The 18,214-nt window shown below is 42.2% G+C and overlaps 1 protein-coding gene across 1 annotated transcript in view; it reads left to right on the top strand.

Annotated features, from left to right (window-relative positions):
- TUBGCP6 (tubulin gamma complex associated protein 6) overlaps positions 1-18,214 on the top strand; it is a 1,304,734-nt gene that overhangs the window by 268,712 nt on the left and 1,017,808 nt on the right. The window contains exons 6-7 of the mRNA XM_044088793.1: positions 357-432; positions 3,809-3,918. Of these exons, the coding sequence (XP_043944728.1) occupies positions 357-432; positions 3,809-3,918 (186 nt within the window). The remainder of the gene's footprint in view (positions 1-356; positions 433-3,808; positions 3,919-18,214) is intronic.

Here is an 18,214-nt window from a genome sequence, read left to right as displayed (position 1 = left end):
TTGTCCTACGAAGACTGTTCTCTTCTGGGGTAATTCTGTTCCGGGTAACTGTATCCTTGCATCACTTTTTAAACCCTACGTCTTGTGCAGGGAGCATAAATGTGATACACAGTGCATACAAGGCCATAAGACTTTGGTATCCTGGCTGTGCATTGTGTTGCCCTAGGTGCGAGATCTCCATAGTAAAGAATACAGCGACAGTAAAGAGAAGGACATCTACTGTTATGGTAAGATTTTACACAACTGTACTTATTTTTTTTTCTTTAGAATACTTTCCCTTCTGTGAGCACTTTTGCATGTTTTCATCTTTGTTATACTGAGTTGTGTAAGTGTTCCTTGCTTTGCTTCTGTTCTAGGTATTTGTCTGAACTGTGTGACATTGGAGGTGGTCTGTCAGGAATGAACCAAGGGCCTTCTAATACATTCCCAACTGTAAGTGCTGTTCCTTCACTGTCTGTTTTTTGACTGTAGCAGTTTAATTTTCTCATCTTGTCCAGCACAGAGCATGTTATATGTTTTTATGGTAAAATATGTTGAATTCCTTTATAGTAGATACTGTTTGTGTTTAGTGACTTTATTCAAAAGTAGAAAGATAACTTGGTGTATATCGCACTGAATATGCAGTGGGCACAGTTGTACATTCATTTCTGATACCTGTCTCATCTGTGTAGGGTTTATACTGCACTAAGTATGCAATGAGCACAGTTCATTTCTGATACCTGCCTCATGTATGTAGTGTTTAGACTGCACTGTGTATGCAATGAGCGCAGTTGTACATTCATTTCTGATATCTGTGTCATGTATGTAGTGTTTATACTGCACTGCGTATGCAATGAACACAGTTGTACATTCATTCCTGATATCTGTGTCATGTATGTAGTGTTTATACTGCACTGTGTATGCAATGAGCACAGTTGTACATTCATTTCTGATACCTGTCTCATGTATGTAGGATTTATACTGCACTGAGTATACAATGAGCACAGTTGTTCATTCATTTTTGATGCCTGTGTCATGTTTTATCTCTTTGTTTATAGGTTTATAAGTATGTACTAGGCTAGCTGCCCATGTGGCCCATTTTAAGCGTAGCCAATTTCCCTTAGTGAGAATCAATCTCTGTACCTCTTGTCTGAGAGGTAAACACCTTAACCATCATGTAGTGTTTATACTGCACTAAGTATGCAATGAGCACAGTTCATTTCTGATACCTGTCTCGTGTATGTAGGGTTTATACTGCACTGAGTATGCAATGAGCACAGTTGTTCATTCATTTTTGATACCTGTCTCATGTATGTAGGATTTATACTGCACTGAGTATACAATGGGCACAGTTGTTCATTCATTTTTGATACCTGTCTCATGTTTTATCTCTTTGTTTATAGGTTTATAGGTATGTACTAAGCTAGCTGCCCATGTGGCCCATTTTAAGCCTAGCCAATTTCCCTTGGTGAGAATCGATCTCTGTACCTCTTGTCTGGGAGTTAAACACCTTAACCATCATGTAGTGTTTATACATAAGTATGCAATGAGCACAGTTCATTTCTGATACCTGTCTCATGTATGTAGGGTTTATACTGCACCGAGTATGCAATGGGCACAGTTGTTCATTCATTTCTGATACCTGTCTCATGTATGTAGTGTTTATACTGCACTAAGTATGCAATGAGCACAGTTCATTTCTGATGTCTGTCTCATGTATTTAGGGTTTATACTGCACTGAATATGCAACAGGTGCAGTTCATTCATTTCTGATACCTGTCTCTTCTGTGTAGGGTTGTGAGGGAGGTTAGGGAGACTAAGCCAGCCTGTAGAACCAGTGAGTATAATGCACGGACCCACTCCTGGATAAGATTCTGTCATAGGATGCACACATGCACCATCACATCTGCTGGAGTTCACTCATGGGGAATCTTTAGAAGAAGGGTACTTAGACTCAGAGTATATGTAGGCTTCTAATAGATGGCTCGCCATCTGGAAAGCGAAGGGAACTAAGAACAAAGAACTTCATCATGTCTTTTTTATCTTTACAGTTAAGTGATTTTTATTGTAACTATATATGTAACTACCACACTCTTTGAGGTATTCCTACCATGAAAATCACCATTAAAACATTCTGTTCTTATTTTTATTGTACAGTTTATTTATGTTGGTGGACTACCATGGTGGTTTTGGTTTTAAATTTTCTGTTATATTTTAATGTGGTTGAGCCTGCCAGTTATGTACATATATCAAAGTGGGCATGAAATTCATTTATGAAGCTGTCTGCCATGACAATGTCTGGGGTAATGCTGCTGTAAATGAATTTTGAAACTTCAGTATAGAATTTGATGAGAGTAATACATTTGAAATCTTTGTAATCTGAAATTTTGGTTTCATGGTTTTATAGATCTGGAGATGATGATAACTACTATATGATGTGACTTAACTGGGAAAGGTGGTCCTGGGCAGTAGTACAGAAAGAAACTGTATTCATAAGGAGTCAGGAATATTAAACATATCCTACATTGGCGGTATAAGTATCCCATCTTATTTAGGGATAATAAAAGTCTCCCAAAGTAATGGAGTTCTTGTTTATAGGGAGTTCATATAGTGCATTTAGGAACCTGATGTGGTTTTCAGGGGCTGTAAAAGCACCTCACCCAACAGCACATCCTCTACCCAAGCATGGATGTTTGACATCTTAGAAAAAATTCCTGAATTCCTAGTTGCCTTTTCCTTAAGTCATTTATCTGACCACTTATTTTTTTTTGGGGGATAAGGGATTAACTGGTAGATGCCATGATGGCAAGTCAAGGACTGTATCCTCTTCCTGTCTGTATAGTTTTGCAGGGAATGTTCTGATGTTCTGTTGTTCTTCATGGTGTTTTAGGTGTAAAATCCAACAAACCCCCTCTGGCTGTTAGTGTCGTGCTCTTAGACTAAGTAGAATGTAAATGCAATGAAAGTCTGTATGTGGAATTTTTATGGCGCAAAAGCATCTGCAGCAGACAATGCCCTAAAGTATAATTGGTCACCCAACCCTTGTAAAATACACACTAGTACTCTCAGCTATGACCAGAAATAATGACAGGAAAATTTCCCCAACAGGTCAGTGCTTTAGGCTGAGCTCCAGAGCAGGCCGAGCTGCACTGGACTGAGGATGCTCCAACACAACATGAGCACTGAAGACTGTGGAAAGAAATATATGAAATGTCAACGATGGGCATCCTCTTTATAGGGAATGTACTGATGCCCTTAAGGGGCAGATATCTCACAATCTGGATGGGGAAAGGTGCGGAGTTCTGGAGGTCAGGCCAAACATTGGGCTTTCTGTGGTTGATGTCCCGGTAGTAAGGACTGTAGCAGCAGTGATCTTTTTGAAGATTATATAGGAATTTTTATCCTTTTTTATTGTCTTTACTTTTTTTGTCTGTTTATAAAATACATAAAAATAAGTGACATGGATATACCACAATACATGGCATCCCTTACATGTTTTTAGTAAGTTCTGAGAAAAGTACATTTTATTAGCAGACTTTATCAGAGTACCACTGCTGGAGTTGTCTGAGTTATTGATGTATCGGTGAATAAGAGTCATTTTGACATTGTCTTTGTTTTATTCATGCTTTTACGCAAATCCAGTTCTACATAATTTTTAAACTTGACAGAGTTTTTTTCTTTTTAAAACAACTCTTCTGCAGCTTAGGCATTGACTTTATTGTGTTTACCCAAGTAAGATATCCACATTTTTTAAAATACTACCTTCAATCTTTTTTACTCCTCCATTTCAAGCATTATTAATTTTGTACTGGAATTGCTTTATTTTTAGGGAGTGAAGTTACTTTCTTACCTGTACAAAGAAGCTCTGAATAACTGCAGCAATGAACATTATCCTGTTCTACTTTCTTTGCTAAGAAGTAGCTGTGAACCTTATACAAGGTGGGTGTATTTGGTGAAACATAAGTTGTGTTTGGCATGTAAGATTTTCACTTTTACTTCCTTTGTTTTAGTTAGTGGTATGAGACATTTGATTACTTTTGAACTCAGTTTATGGTACGCACAGGATTGGTTTGAGTTCCTTAATAGCTAACAGTCTGACTGCCATTTCTGAGACCACCGCAGTGACAGTGCAAATCACTGAATACTGTTCACCAATGTGCATTTACTGAGCAGTGGCTGCTAAATAGTCTAGCAATTAGTGCAGAGAACTAAAGTTCTGAGCCATTACTGAGCCGTTTCCTGTACTCCGAATACAGGGTTTCATTCATTCCACCTTCGTGTGCGTATTGTGTGACTCTTAGATAGTTACTTAACCAGGTGGTTCACCCCCAACAAATGATCAGTTCTGTCTAACAGGCTGACCCCATCAACAAATAGATTTATTAAAAAAGTAGAGCTCATAGTAATTAGTAAACAGAGAAGCTTTCACTTCCCTCTGTAAGCATTAACTCCACCCATATCCCTCTATAAGCATCAACTTCTCCCCCATATCCCTTAATAAGCATTAACTTTCTTCACATCCAACCCACTTCTTTATTAAGTGCAGGTTGGCGGATTCACTGAGTTGCACTACCCATGCTGTCCATGTTGGTCATGTGGTGTCATCAGTGGCAGCTATTGTGTTGGTCCAGTGATGTCATCAGTGGCAGCATTGTCCTGCTGTTGCTATTCAGAACCATAGCTGGCTCACCCAGTGCCCAGTCCCGATCCCCGAAATGCCACCTGTTCTCGGGTATGTATGGGATTATTGCCCCTTAGCACGTCACTCTTGCTAAGTCATTACTGCCATTTATGATCAAATCAGATGTTTTTAAACTGTTCGGTATTCAACAAAGAAAAACTGAGAAGTGTGCAGTTTGATAATTAGTGTTATAGATATTATTACTTCTGTAGCATTTTTACACCAGATGTAACTATAAAATCATTTATCTGCAGATTTAATGTGTTTTGTCTCAGGTTTTCTCAAGTGTCTAGCATCTTTCTCCCGAACAGTGTCTCATAACAGGTACATGTCAATATAACCCGGATGGTTCTGTGTTCCTTCCATTCTTCTGCTCATTGCAGAAACTATCCTTGGTTTGCACAGTCCATTTTTAATGCATCCCTTACTTTGAAAGTATCAGTCGGATATGTTTACTCTTCTGAGTTTCTGCTGGGATTTAGTATCGCGCCTGGTATTGCCGCACCCAGTATTGTGCTGTTCATGGCTTTTTTGCAGGATTTACGTGGAGGAAGTACAAAGTTATTGCTCATGGGACATAAATAGTGTAAAGGTCTGTACATGATTTTGATGTCAAGAAATGTTTGCAAAGCACCAGTAGAAAAAACAACCAAATAAAATAGACTTTTACTCAGAATTACAATGCATTGCTTTTTGTTAAAAGTAAAGGACATTTTTTATGCCGAAATGCGGTGTCTCTAGTCTTGTTATTTCAGACTGTGAGGTAGTAACCTGTGTGCACTATGCATAAAAAGAGTAATTGGAGCATGTATCTAATGAAGGAATAGGATTCTGTTTCATGAATATTGATGGTTGAGTAACGTAGTAGGATACAATATGGAAGAGCCTCTGCTTATGATGAGGAGAAGGCAGAAATATTATGAAGTAAAAGGAGGATGATAATAAAATCCTTTCCTGACTGGTACAAGATATTCCACTGCCAGGGTTCACCTTCCATGAAGAAGTGAAGGATTGTTTAGAAAGGGGAGTGATAGAAGGTCAGTGGTGGAGGTAAGCACCCCTCCCCATAAAAAAAAATGGATATTTGCATGTGCCTACATATAGTCGAGGATGTGGAGTTGGATTTGTTAAATGCCATCATTTTTTTGCAGTTCAGAAGTAATATTATTAAAGGTGGTCTACAAAAACAGTATCAGTTTACAATACTGATCAAGTGTACTGAAGTGAATGGTGAGGCGGAATTGTAATAGTCTTTATACAACTTTTGCAAAATAAACGGGTAAGAAAGAGGGAAAAGAAGATGCATTTCCCGTGGTCATGTGTAAATGTTAACGTAAGGCATTATTAAGACATGGCATAAGAAAGCCGTGGTGTTTCTGACTTAATAAAATTGTGATCTTTTAGTATGCATTTTGGCATATGCTGTCTTGAGACACAGTGGTGTGATGATTGTACACTTTGGGGATGTGAAGTTTGCACGTTTGCTGTTTCCAGATGATTACATCTTGGCATCAGATAATATCTGGTGTGCAGTGAAGTGTGAAGCTCTTGGGATAAAAAATGAATACCTCCAGATCAGAATTCATCATTTTCTTTTGGAAATATGAATAGACTGTTCTGTGCAGGAGAGTGAGAACATCATCCCCAAGTATGTGGGGTCTAGTTCACAGTTGAGGGTAGATGTGATCACAAGAGTGACCAACAGATGTGTGCAGTGTCAACCGTATTGCAGAAGTTGTACCAGTCTATACTAAAGCAAGAGCTAAATCATAAAACTAAGCTCTTAATTTACTTGGCAGTTTGTATCCCCACATCATCTATGGTCACGAGCTTTCTGCAGTGCTTAAAAGGATGAGATGATGGATACAGGAAGTGGAGATGAGGGTCCTTTGCAGGGTTGCTTGGCTAACTGTCCATGATAGAGTGAAGAGCATGGCAATCTTGGGAGTAAAGCCCCTTCTCCATGGGTAGAGAGGAGCTGGTTGACATGGTTTTAGCATTTATTGAGGATGCATTCTGGTTGTTTCTTGTTGAAGGTGTTCCAGACACTGCTTACTGTAAAGAGGCCTCAGGAAACACTATGGGCTTTCCAGGAAGCTTCTAGTGGTCTACAGGAAGAGTTGCACAATGCTGCTTTGGGTAAGGATTTCTAGTTTGTTGTGCTTATCTTCCTGTCACATCAGCCTTGACCAAAGCAACTGGTTTAGAAAGTGCATGGATGGTGAGAGGGAGGAAAGGATAGCTGGGGTTTTATACTAGAAGCAGAGTTTGTATTCAGATATTCTTTGTGTTTTACTGTTGAAGTCATCACATTTGGGTTATCCGCCTGCAGGTAGCCCTCAGCCGGCCTGAATACCAGAGTCTTCGGATTTCTGCATCGGATGCTGTCGCTTCTTCTATTACGTCAGGTCATCAGGGGCATAAAATATGCAGCCGAGTCCATTACATCAGTCTTTCTTGCCGTGTGGTGCCCGAAGCAAAAGCAGTTTGCATGTGCCAGTTGGCAGACTCCTGAATTTTTCGTTTTCGAGTTTAGACCTGAAGTCTTCAAAAAGATAAGTACCCCGTTGGGGATCCTTTTTTTTTTTCTTGTTCTACTGATGTCAGAAAAAATTAACAATTGTCTTGCCTGTGGAAAGCAAATACCTCATAGAGATTTTCATTCTTACTGCGTCACCTGTTTAGGCCCAGACCACGACGTCCCTCGCTGTCGGTTTTGTGCCTTGTTCAATGCCTGTAGTCGTCGTCGGGCAATTTTTGTAGCTAAATACTTTCGTTCTCGATCTCTGTACTCCGAAATGGCTTTGTTAAGCCATCTGACTACCGATCTTCCGAAAAAACATAAGGATAAAGACAGAGACAGGCCGCATATGTCCAAAACTGCTGATGATGCTTCCGTTAAGCTAGTCGCCAGTACTCAGTGAGGTGCTTTTGCAGCCCCTGATGCCCGCTACTACGGATTTGCAGGCCTCTACTGAGACCCACTAGGAGTCCAGTATGCCGTAAGATGCTTTTTCGACTATGGAACCTGCGGATGTCTCTACCTTGGAGAAGCACCGGCTTCTGAGGGTGCATCCAGGCTTACCGATTTTCATAGCAAACCGATGACTTCATTTCAAACTAAAAATACTGAATTTCTCAAGCCTAAAGCTCGCACTACTCCTAGAAAACCGACGACCAAAGCACATTCTCAGGCCCATATGCCTCAAAAGCAAATGATTAGAATGGCTGAAGACCTTATTAATTTGATTAGGGGACGCCAGCCTGCCCCTCTAAGAGACCTAGAACTGATTTTCTTTCTGATTCTTCTGACCAGGAATCTGATGTCTCTGTTCCCTCTGACTACCAGGATTTACCCTCATCTACTTACGAGGATTCTGATGCAGAGGATTCCATTCCCTCTGCTTCCCCTCCAGAAGACGTTTCTTTTGGTGAAACCTTGCATACCCTTAGGGAGCATTTCCGCTAGGAAAGCCAGGACTACTCTGAGTCCAAAAAGAGATTTAGGGAATTCTTACTCCTGCCTCAACCCAGGCCTTTAGCTATCCCTCCTGGTTTGGAGATTGTAGATGATGGTTTCCTAGAATCTAGCCTTTCCCCAGACACTTTGCCTCCAGCTCCCAGGAAACCGGACAGGTACTACAGAGTACCTGACTCTCACAAAGTCCTGTTCAAGAATCCTACTGCAGATCCAAAGACCATTTCCCAAGGGCTAAAAGGCATTAAGGCTACTAATGCCAAAAATCCTACACCTTCTGATAAGGACTCTAGAGAAGGTATATACTTCTGCTACTTTGGACATTAGAGCTTTAAATTGCCAGTTTCATATGTTAAAGTATCAGCAGCATATTATGGGACTACTTAAACAGAAAATGTCTCTGATTCCTGACTGTGCTGAACACAAAGATTTGCAAGAGTTAATGCATTCTGCAGAACAAGTTGATAAACACACTTTGCAATGTAGTTATGATGCTGTAGAAGCATCTTGCAGGGCTGCTGTCACTGGGTCTGTACTTAAAAGGCATGTTTGGCTTAAGGAACAAAACTTGCCAGATCATGTTAAAGCTAAATTACTGGATGCACCCTTAAACCAAGACTGCCTTTTTGGCAACACAGCCGAAGAAGTCCTCAAAAGGATGGAGGAAAAAGCTAAATCTATGCAAACTGTTCAAGATTTCTTACAAGTACAGCCTCCTAGATTCAGTAGGCTTTGGCCTTCAAAGAACTGGTCTTTTATAGTCCCTTCCAGGCATTCTCAGTCCAAACCCAGGAGCAGCATACCACCAAGACTTCAGTCTTAGGCTATACACAGATCTAAGCAGTGGGGGGGCTTCCACTTCCAAAGCAGGGAGTAGTAAACCACCACTCTTCAACAGCTTCTTCCTATGCTAGCCAAGGATGCCTGGCTGGCAACCCTAGACTTAAAAGAAGCCTACCTGCACATCCCAATATGGGAATCCTGCAGACAATACCTGTGTTTCAGGGTGGGCTCCATGCACTATCAGTTCTCTGCACTTCTCTTTGGCTTATCTACCGCACCTAGGGTATTCACAAAGTGCCTAGCTCCAGCTATTGCATTTTGCTGACAGACAGATATTCAGATTTACCCATACTTGGACGATTGCCTGATTTAGGCAGGAAGTCAGGACTTGCTATTACAGCACCTGGCATTTGTAAAGAGACTTCTAACCTCTCTGAGGTACGCCATCAGCGAGATGAAATCACACCTAGTACCCTGCCAACAGATTGTATTCCTGGGAACAAGCTTGAACACAACTTCCCAGATGGCATTCCTCACTCCGGAGAAACAAGTTGATTTGACAACCTACTTCAAACTATTGGCCACAAAACCCCAGCTGTCTGCAAGGAAAATACTGCAAGCCCTGGGGTTCATGGCCTCTTGTATTCTACTAATTCCATATGCAAGACTGCATATGAGGAAATTCCAATGGTATCTAAAAAGCCTGTGGTGTCAACATTCTCAGGACCTGGAAACAATGATTTCTGTCATTCCTTGTATGAAGACAGAGTTCCTTTGGTGGGCAGAGGCCTGCCACCACAACAAGGAACTCCCTTTCACTCTACCCCCTGCTGCCCAAACCCTAACAACATATGCATCAGACTATGCATGGGGAGCTTACATGGCAGGCATTGCATTCAGGGCAAATGGAACCCGAGACAGATGCACCTGCATATCATTCAAAAAGAAATGTTAGCTGTACAGAATGCTCTGACAGCCTTCAAAGACATTATTCTTCCAGGACAACTATTGGTAAAGACTGACAACACCACAGTTATGTGGTACATAAGCAAGCAGGGGGGAACCCATTCCTACCCACTCTGCAGACTAGCCATGGCTCTGTGGAACACAGCCTTGACCTACCAAGTGAACCTACAAGCTCAGTTCCTGCCAGGCAAACTAAATTCACTGGCAGACGACTTAAGCAGAAATCTCATGGACCCACACAAACTGAAACTGGAACCCAAAATATTCAAGCCCTTGAGGAACAAATGGGGGGCACCAGAGGTAGACCTATTTGCCTCCCCTCAGAACTACCAATTGAACAAGTTCTGCACCTGAACTCCACACAGTCGAGCTTGGAAAGTGGATGCTCTGTCCTTTACCTGGGAAAGCCTCTCAGTTTATGCCTTTCCTCCTCTGCCTCTCCTCTCGAAGGTTCTACTAAAGCTCAGACAGGACAAGCCAAGGACAATACTGGTCTCACCAGACTGGGCACGCCAGCACTGGTACCCCCTTTTGCGCAGTCTGACAGAGCTACAGCCATGGCATCTGCCTCAGACCCCTTCCCTGCTGTCCCAGCAGACAGGCCAGATTATGCACCCTCAGCTTCAAACCCTGAACCTTGCAGCCTGGCTAATGCCCTGAGCTCACCTCTAGCAACCCTCAGTAAGCAGTCGCTGGATGTCATCCTTAAAGCAAGGAGACCTAGTACTAGAAAATCCTATTCAGAAAAGTGGAAAAGATACTTTTCCTGGAGCCAGGCTCAGGGGATAGGCACAGTGGTGCCCAGCTTATCTCGTATTCTAGACTATTTAACAGAAGTGCTCCACAAGGGCCTATCGTTCTCTTCAATTAAGACTCCTGCCTCTGTCATATCAGCACATTATAGTACTGAGCCCACCCCTCTTCTCTCATCCCCTGCTAAAACAATTCCTTAGAGGGGCCAAAAATGTAAGACCTCCCAGGAGAGCTCCCACTCCAGCCTGGGACATTAACTTTGTATTAGAAAAACTCACTCCCCCCTCCCCCCTTTGAACCTACTGCTACAGCAGAGTTGAAATTCCTTTCTTGGAAAACAGCCTTACTTTGAGCCATCACTTCAGCAAGAAGAGTGTCTGAACTGCAGGCCCTCATGGCAGTGGAATCCTTCATTATCTTCCATGCGGACAGGGTTCATCTTAGGACTAATCCATCCTTTATGCCCAAGGTGTGGTGTCTAGTGTTGCTCTAAATCAGTCCATTCATTTGCCTACCTTTTTCCCCTAATCCTCAGAATAGAGGGGAAATAATACTAAATTCTCTGGACATACACAGACAGCTTAGATTCTATTTAGACAGGACTAAGCCTCTTAGAAAATCTGACCAGCTGCTAGTTAGCTTTGCTGCAGGGGCAGACGGGAAGGCCATTTCAAAGCAAACCATTTCCAAATAGCACATTGCATCCATTTCTGCTACAAGCACTTTGGAAAACCTACCTCACAGGGGATTAGAACACATTCCACTAGGGCTGCATCTACCTCTATGGCATTTCTCAGAAGAGTCCCTACCAGGGACACCCTGGAAGCTGCAACCTGCAGTTCTGTACATACTTTCACCAAGCATTACCACCTGTCTGTCTTTTCTAAATCCAGAGCTGGATTTGCCACAGCAGTCTTACAGGGCCTGATTGCTAGCCCTAATGCTCTTTAACTAACTCCACCCTTCCTTAGCTTTGGGAATCAACCCAAATGTGATGACTGCAACAGTGAAACACAAAGAACATAGTACAGTTGTGTACATTTACCATAAATGTAGATGTTCGACTGAATTCACTGTTGCAGTCCTGGTTACCCTCCCTCCAGCCCCCTGACTTCTCTTGACTTCTTCCTTTCCTTCTTGTTTGGCATATATTCTGTCATGTGCATTTACTTTTTGCTGGGGGTGTTCCATACCATATAATTGCTTCTTATTGTGACGGGCACCTGACGACTGGGGCAAGAGAAACTGATGTAATGGCATCGGCTGCATGTTTTATACCACTGATGTCATGGAAGAAGTGACAGCATCCGACACAGAACTCCGAAGACTCTGGTATCCAGGCCGGCTGAGGGCTACCTGCAGGCAGATAACCCAAATGTGATGACTGCAACAATGAATACACTCAAATGTCTACAGTTATGGTAATTGTACACAACTGTATTTTCTGAGATGTGCAGAGCTAGGAAGTGATGGATTATCTTGTATTATTTTGGGGCACTTGGTGGGGGGTGGGAAGTGTGGAGGAATGTTAATAACAGTACAAAAAATGGTCGTGCAACTAAGTGTAAAGTTACAGGAAGGATGGATGTTGATTTTGTATTTTTGATATTATGGTATGCAGTAAGAGTTCACTAGGTCTGTGTTTTGTTTTTTTGATTTTTGTTTTTTTTTTTGCATATAGTGTACTGGTGTTAAGGGAATGTTAGATGTTCTTCGTGTTTCACTGTTGCAGTCATCACATATGGGTTATCTGCTTGCAGTAGCCCTCAATCGGCCTGATTAACAAAGTCTTGGGTCCTGCGTCGGTTGCTGTCTCTTCTGTGACGTCAGGTCTTCAGGGCTATAAAACATGCAGCCGATGCCATTACATCAGTCTTTCTTGCCGTCCGGTGCCCGAAGCAGAAGCAGTTCTCAAGTACCGGTTGGCCAACTCCTGAAATTTTCGTTTTCGAGTTTCAGAATCGAAGCCTTCAACTAAAAGCTAAGTATCCCATTGGGGAAACTTTTTCTTGCTCTAAACCGATGTCAGTAAAAGTAAATAATTGCATTTCTGTGGAAAGCAAATACCTCATAAAGATTTTCGTTCGTACTGTATTCATTGCCTAGGCCTTGACCACAGTGTACCTTGCTGTCAGTTTTGTGCCTTATTTAAACCACGAACTATGCATCGGCGGTATATTTTCGCTTCTACATGTTTTGGTGTTCGGTTCAATTGTCCTGATATGTCTTCGGTAAGCCATCCGACTACCGACATTCCAAAAAAATGCAAAGATAAAGACAGAGACAGGCCGCCTAGGTCCAAGACTGCCGACGATGCTTCTCCTAAGCCAGTCGCCAGTTCGCCGGTACTCAGTGAGGTGCTTTCGCAGCTCCTGATACCCGCTACTTCTGATTCGCAGGCCTCTACTGAGACCCATTCGAAGACCGGTATGCCGCGAGCTGCTTCAACTGTGGAACCTACGGATGTCTCTACCTTGGATGGGTCCGGAGCCGCTGTGCAGGCACTGGATTCTGAGGGTGTATTCAGGCCTACGGACTTGCATATTAAACTGACGCCATCTTCTTCTTCAAGGCCTAAAACTCGAGCCATGCCTAGAAAACTGACGCCCAGACCGCATGGTCAGGCCTCTATTCCTAAAAAATAAATGATAAGAATGGCTGAAGACCTTATTACTTTAATCAGGGGAAGCCGACCTTCCCCCTCTAAGAGACCTAGGACTGAGTTTGCTTATGATACTTCTGATCAGGATTCTGAAATTTCTGTTTCCTCTGATGACCAGGATTTACCCTTATCTACCTGAGGATTCTGATGCTGAGGACTCCCCCCCCCAGAGGATTTCTTTTTTGGTGAAACCTTGCATACTCTCAGGGAGCATTTTCATTGGGAAAGTCAGGATTTCTCTGATTCTAAAAAGAGGCTTAGGGATTTCTTACTCCTGCCCCAGCACTGGCCTTTAGCTATACCTCCTGTACTGGACATTGTTGATGATGCCTTTTCGGAATCTAGCTTGGCCCCTGACTCTTTGCCTCCTGCTCCCAGAAAACCTGATAGATATTACAGGATTCCTGATTCTCAGAAGTTCCTTTTTAAAAATCGTGCTGCGGATCCTGAGACCATTTCACAAGGACCTAAGGACATTCTCAAGGGATGAGCACAGCAGTGCCCAATTTACCTCAGATTTTACAATACTTAACTGAGATGCTTCACAAGGGCCTGTCTTTTTCCTCAATAAAAATTCAGCCATTTCAGCTCATTATAACACAGAGCCTTCCCTCTTCTCCCATCCACTGCTCAAGCAGTTCCTTAGAGGTGCCAAGAATTTAAGACCACCCAGGAGAGCTCCAACTCCAGCCTGGGACCTTAACTTTGTATTGGAGAAACTCACTCTTCCTCCTTGCGAGGCAGCTGCTACTGCAGATTTAAAATTCCTTTCTTGGAAAAAGGCTTTCCTTTTACCAATCACTTCAGCAAGAAGGGTATCAGAATTACAAGCCCTTAATGCAGTGGAGCCTTTCATCATCTTTCATGCGGATAGGGTGTCCCTCAGGACCAATCCCTCTTTCATGCCCAAGGTGGTATCCAGTGTGACCCTTTATCAATCCATTCATTTGACAGCCTTCTTTCCTGATCCACAGAACAAAGGGGAATGGGTACTGCACTCCTTAGATGTGCACAGGCAACTTAGATTCTACTTGGACAGGACTAAACTCAAAGGAAATCTGAACAACTGCTGGTGGCATTTGCTGCAGGGACAGAGGGAAAGGCTATTTCAAAGCAAACCATTTCTAAATGGATAGGCAATTGCATTCATTTCTGCTATAAGCACCATGGAAAACCTATCCCACAGGGGACCAGACCCCATTCAACCAGGGCTGCATCTACCTCTACAGCCTTTCTCAGAGGCATACCTACCAGGGACATCCTAGAAGCTGCTACCTGGAGTTCTGTACATACTTTCACCAAGCATTACCATTTGCCAGTTTTCTCTAAATCCAGACCTGGCTTTGCCACTGCAGTCTTGCAGGGCGTTATAGCTGGTCCTAATGCTATCTAAATTCCTCCTCCCATCCTTAGCTTTGGGAATCTACCCAAATGTGATGACTGCAACAGTGAAACATGAAGAATATAGTACAGTTGTGTACACTTACCATAAATTTTCGAGTGTATTCACTGTTGCAGTCCTGGTTACCCTCCCCCCAGCCCCGTGACTTCTTTTGGCTATACCTCTTCTCTCCTTTACTATGCTTAAAAGCTTTTTGGTGTATTTGCTTTTTTGTTGGAGGCATAACCTTGTATATTTATAGATTTAATTGCTTCCCATTAGAGGGGCACCTGACATCTGGGGCAAGAAAAACTGATATAATGGCGTCAGCTGCATGTTTCATACCCCTGACGACCTGATGTCACGGAAGAAGAGACAGCAATCGACGCAGGACCCAAGACTTTGTTAATCAGGCCGACTGAGGGCTACTGCAAGCAGATAACCCAAATGTGATGACTACAACAGGGAATATACTTGAGCATCTACATTTATGGTAAGTATACACAACTGTACTTTGTACATGTTCGAACAGAAAGGAGTGTTCTTTATGAAACTAACAAGTTACAGTTGTGGTGTTGGAGAGCAGGCTACATAATCTGCCCTGTTTCTGTGATATTTCAGTCCTCTGCTTGGACCCTAATCATTCCATATTCACATTTTTTGTAATTTGTTTGGTCTTGCAGATTCTCTGAACCATTTTAAGCACTCCACTGTATTTGAACAACCAGTCAGGTCATTCTGTGGAAACTTGAACTTGTAGCATATTGAATTTTTTTAAATCTTCTCAAGAACTAGGTTGCTTCATGGAAACATTTGCAGTCATCGCTCTTAGGGTAACCAGCTCGCAGGTATCCCAACTTCTAAAGCTGTACCTTCCCCCAGGCTTCAACAAATTCTCTCCCACTACCACATAAGGACATCAAAAATATAAGAGGGGTGTTGGCTACCATCTTCAGATCTTTTTTACCACGCAGGTTGCTACCATATCAGTCTCAGCATCATCAGTCTGTCTGTCAATCAGTCAGCCTGCTTCCAGAATAAAGATAAATCCTGTATATTGTATTATTGTACTGCTGATATTGAATCACATTTGTACTGTACCTGTGAAGTTAGCAACTGCATTGCCTGCAGGAAATGGATTTTTCATAACGATTACCACTCCTTTTGTTTTTTCTGCTGTAGCCAAGAACTTGCTGTGGGCGTGTGTCAGCATTATGCTAGTTTTCTACGTCAATCAGAAAAAGATCTAAATCTGTCTGGGAGTTTGCAGCTAAAAGAGTGTGAGCACACCTTGTTCCTGACTTCTGTCTAGTGAGAGACATGGAGAGAAACAAGGGCATTCTGTCAGGTGACTCTGGCCTCCCTAGGTTCAGTGACTCTTGAAGCAGAGTGGCACTTTCACATCCCCCTCCTCAGAGTTTGTGTTTTCTGAAGCCTCAGACCTGACTGCTTAATGGGCAGCCATGCCAGTGGCTTTGCACATATACTCTTGGACTGTGGACAGTATTGTAACTTTTGATCTAGAGGGAACCTCAGACTCTGAGGATGGCTTTCTTGTTTATAGGTTCTTAGGTGTGTACTAGGTTAATGGCCCTGGGGCCTTTACAAGCCTAGTCATAGATTACCCTGGCATCGTGCCAGCCGACCTTGGTTCCAAGTGCTTCTGTTGAGTAGAGCCACTGGAGTTATCCCCAGACTGAATTTTCTATTTCCCATCCACTGATCTAGATTTCTCTTGAAGAGGGTCAGTAAGGTGCTCTGCTTGTATGGGAAGTCTGTTCCATAGCATGGGCAGTTTCTGGGTTATCAAACTGTCCCTCCAGTACATTCTGTTGATTGTGGTAATGAGGTTGAGGTCTCTGGAGTGTGTGCTGCTGAGGGATTGGGATTTCTTTAGATGTAGCATTTCTAACAGAGCTGGGTCAGACATGGCTTTGTAAGTCAAGCAGAGATGGTCTCTAAGTAGGCGATATGAGACAGAAAATAGTTTGAGTTTTTTTAGTCTGTCCGTGCAGGACAAGTGTTTAAGGCCTAGGATCCTATTTGTGAGGTACTTTTGCAGCCTCTCCAGTTGTTGCAGAAGTCTAGTGAGGTACATGCCAAATGGGGCATTGTACACTATGATCAACGTCCAGTTGATTGCAGGTAAATCTTAGCCACCAACAGCTCAGATATTGAGCAGAAATAATGCAAGATGTAGCACTTGTATGACAAGACAAACCCCCTAGGCTAGGAGTTAAGCACAGAATATCAAAGAAGTGAAACTACCCCCACTGGCTACACTTCTAACAAGCTCCCTGTAGAGACACAGAGAGACCACAATATTCAATTCAGTTAATATTCAGTGAAAAAAAAATAATAAAATGCAGTACTATATGAAAAAGTGCAGATAAAAGTGTACTTAATTTAGCTTATATGTCCAGTTGATTGCAGGTAAATTTGTTACCACGGAGGAGGGCAGAATTTCCTCCTTTAATCTTTTTGTGGAATTTTCAGAGGACCAGATTGAGATCTGTGTTGCTAGCCTATAGTCTGAGGTCACTAAAGCTGATCTTTTCAAAGGCACATGGTCCAAACTATTGAAAACAAACTGGTGCAAGCCAGTTTGCCCCGGTCAGGTGGTGCCTTGGTCCCATCCACTTCCCATGTTTCTTTCTTCCCAGCAACTTTTGTTAGCTGGCTGAGGATTTCATGTCTTGCTTAAAATCCAAGCAGCCAAGTGTGCATAAACCTGAGATGTGTCAGTCCCTTTCGGAAAAGAGACTGGTGGAACTTACTTTAGAGGATTCAGATTCAACTCTTTAATTTATTTGAAATTTATTTATCAGAAAAGACCAGTTGGGAAATGATATTGTTTTTCAGCAGAGGCCCAAGAAGAAAAGCTCCAGTAAAGACAATATTAAGACATTCACAGGCATAAGTAATGTATAACATGAATAAATAATAAAATTAAAATACTATAATCACTATAGAAAATTAAAGAATAATAGTTCCTGTAAGGAAAAAATAGAAAGGTTTTCTGGAAAAGACATCATAATGTTAGAGTATTAGAACACATATTGGGTATATTGAATAAGATGGTTGAAGGTGTGCAGCAGGAAAATGCAGGTGGATTAGGCCTGGAAAAGATAGAATATTATGGTATGTGGACTGGAGGTTATCGAAGATACAACAGAGAAACTGACAGAGTGTCGACAGGGAAGTAATAAGCAAGTAATAGCTAAGTTAGATAAATTCAGGAATGGCAGGTACGAGTCCATCCATAACCTCCTTTTATCCCATTTTTGCTCATGTGGTTGGGCTGTCACATCAATGTGTATAGACATGTATATTATGAGCAGACGGAGTTCCAGTGGAGATGAGTAATAGAAAATGGGTAAGTATTTATAATACGCACTAAAGGAATACAAAATTGTCTCTACACATTATGTTTTTTGTTCATGGAGTTGGCTGGTGAAGCTGGGAGAGACTATAGAAAGAGTTTAGCCAGGTATAACCGAGGAACAAAGCTAGGATTCAGCTAGAAATTAG

This window comes from Protopterus annectens, chromosome 11.part0 (assembly GCF_019279795.1).
Source record: "Protopterus annectens isolate FY-2018-M chromosome 11.part0, PAN1.0, whole genome shotgun sequence".
In the NCBI taxonomy this organism is placed as follows: domain Eukaryota; kingdom Metazoa; phylum Chordata; order Ceratodontiformes; family Protopteridae; genus Protopterus; species Protopterus annectens.
Note: the sequence above shows the minus strand (reverse complement) of the source record. Positions and strands in the feature narration are given on the sequence as shown.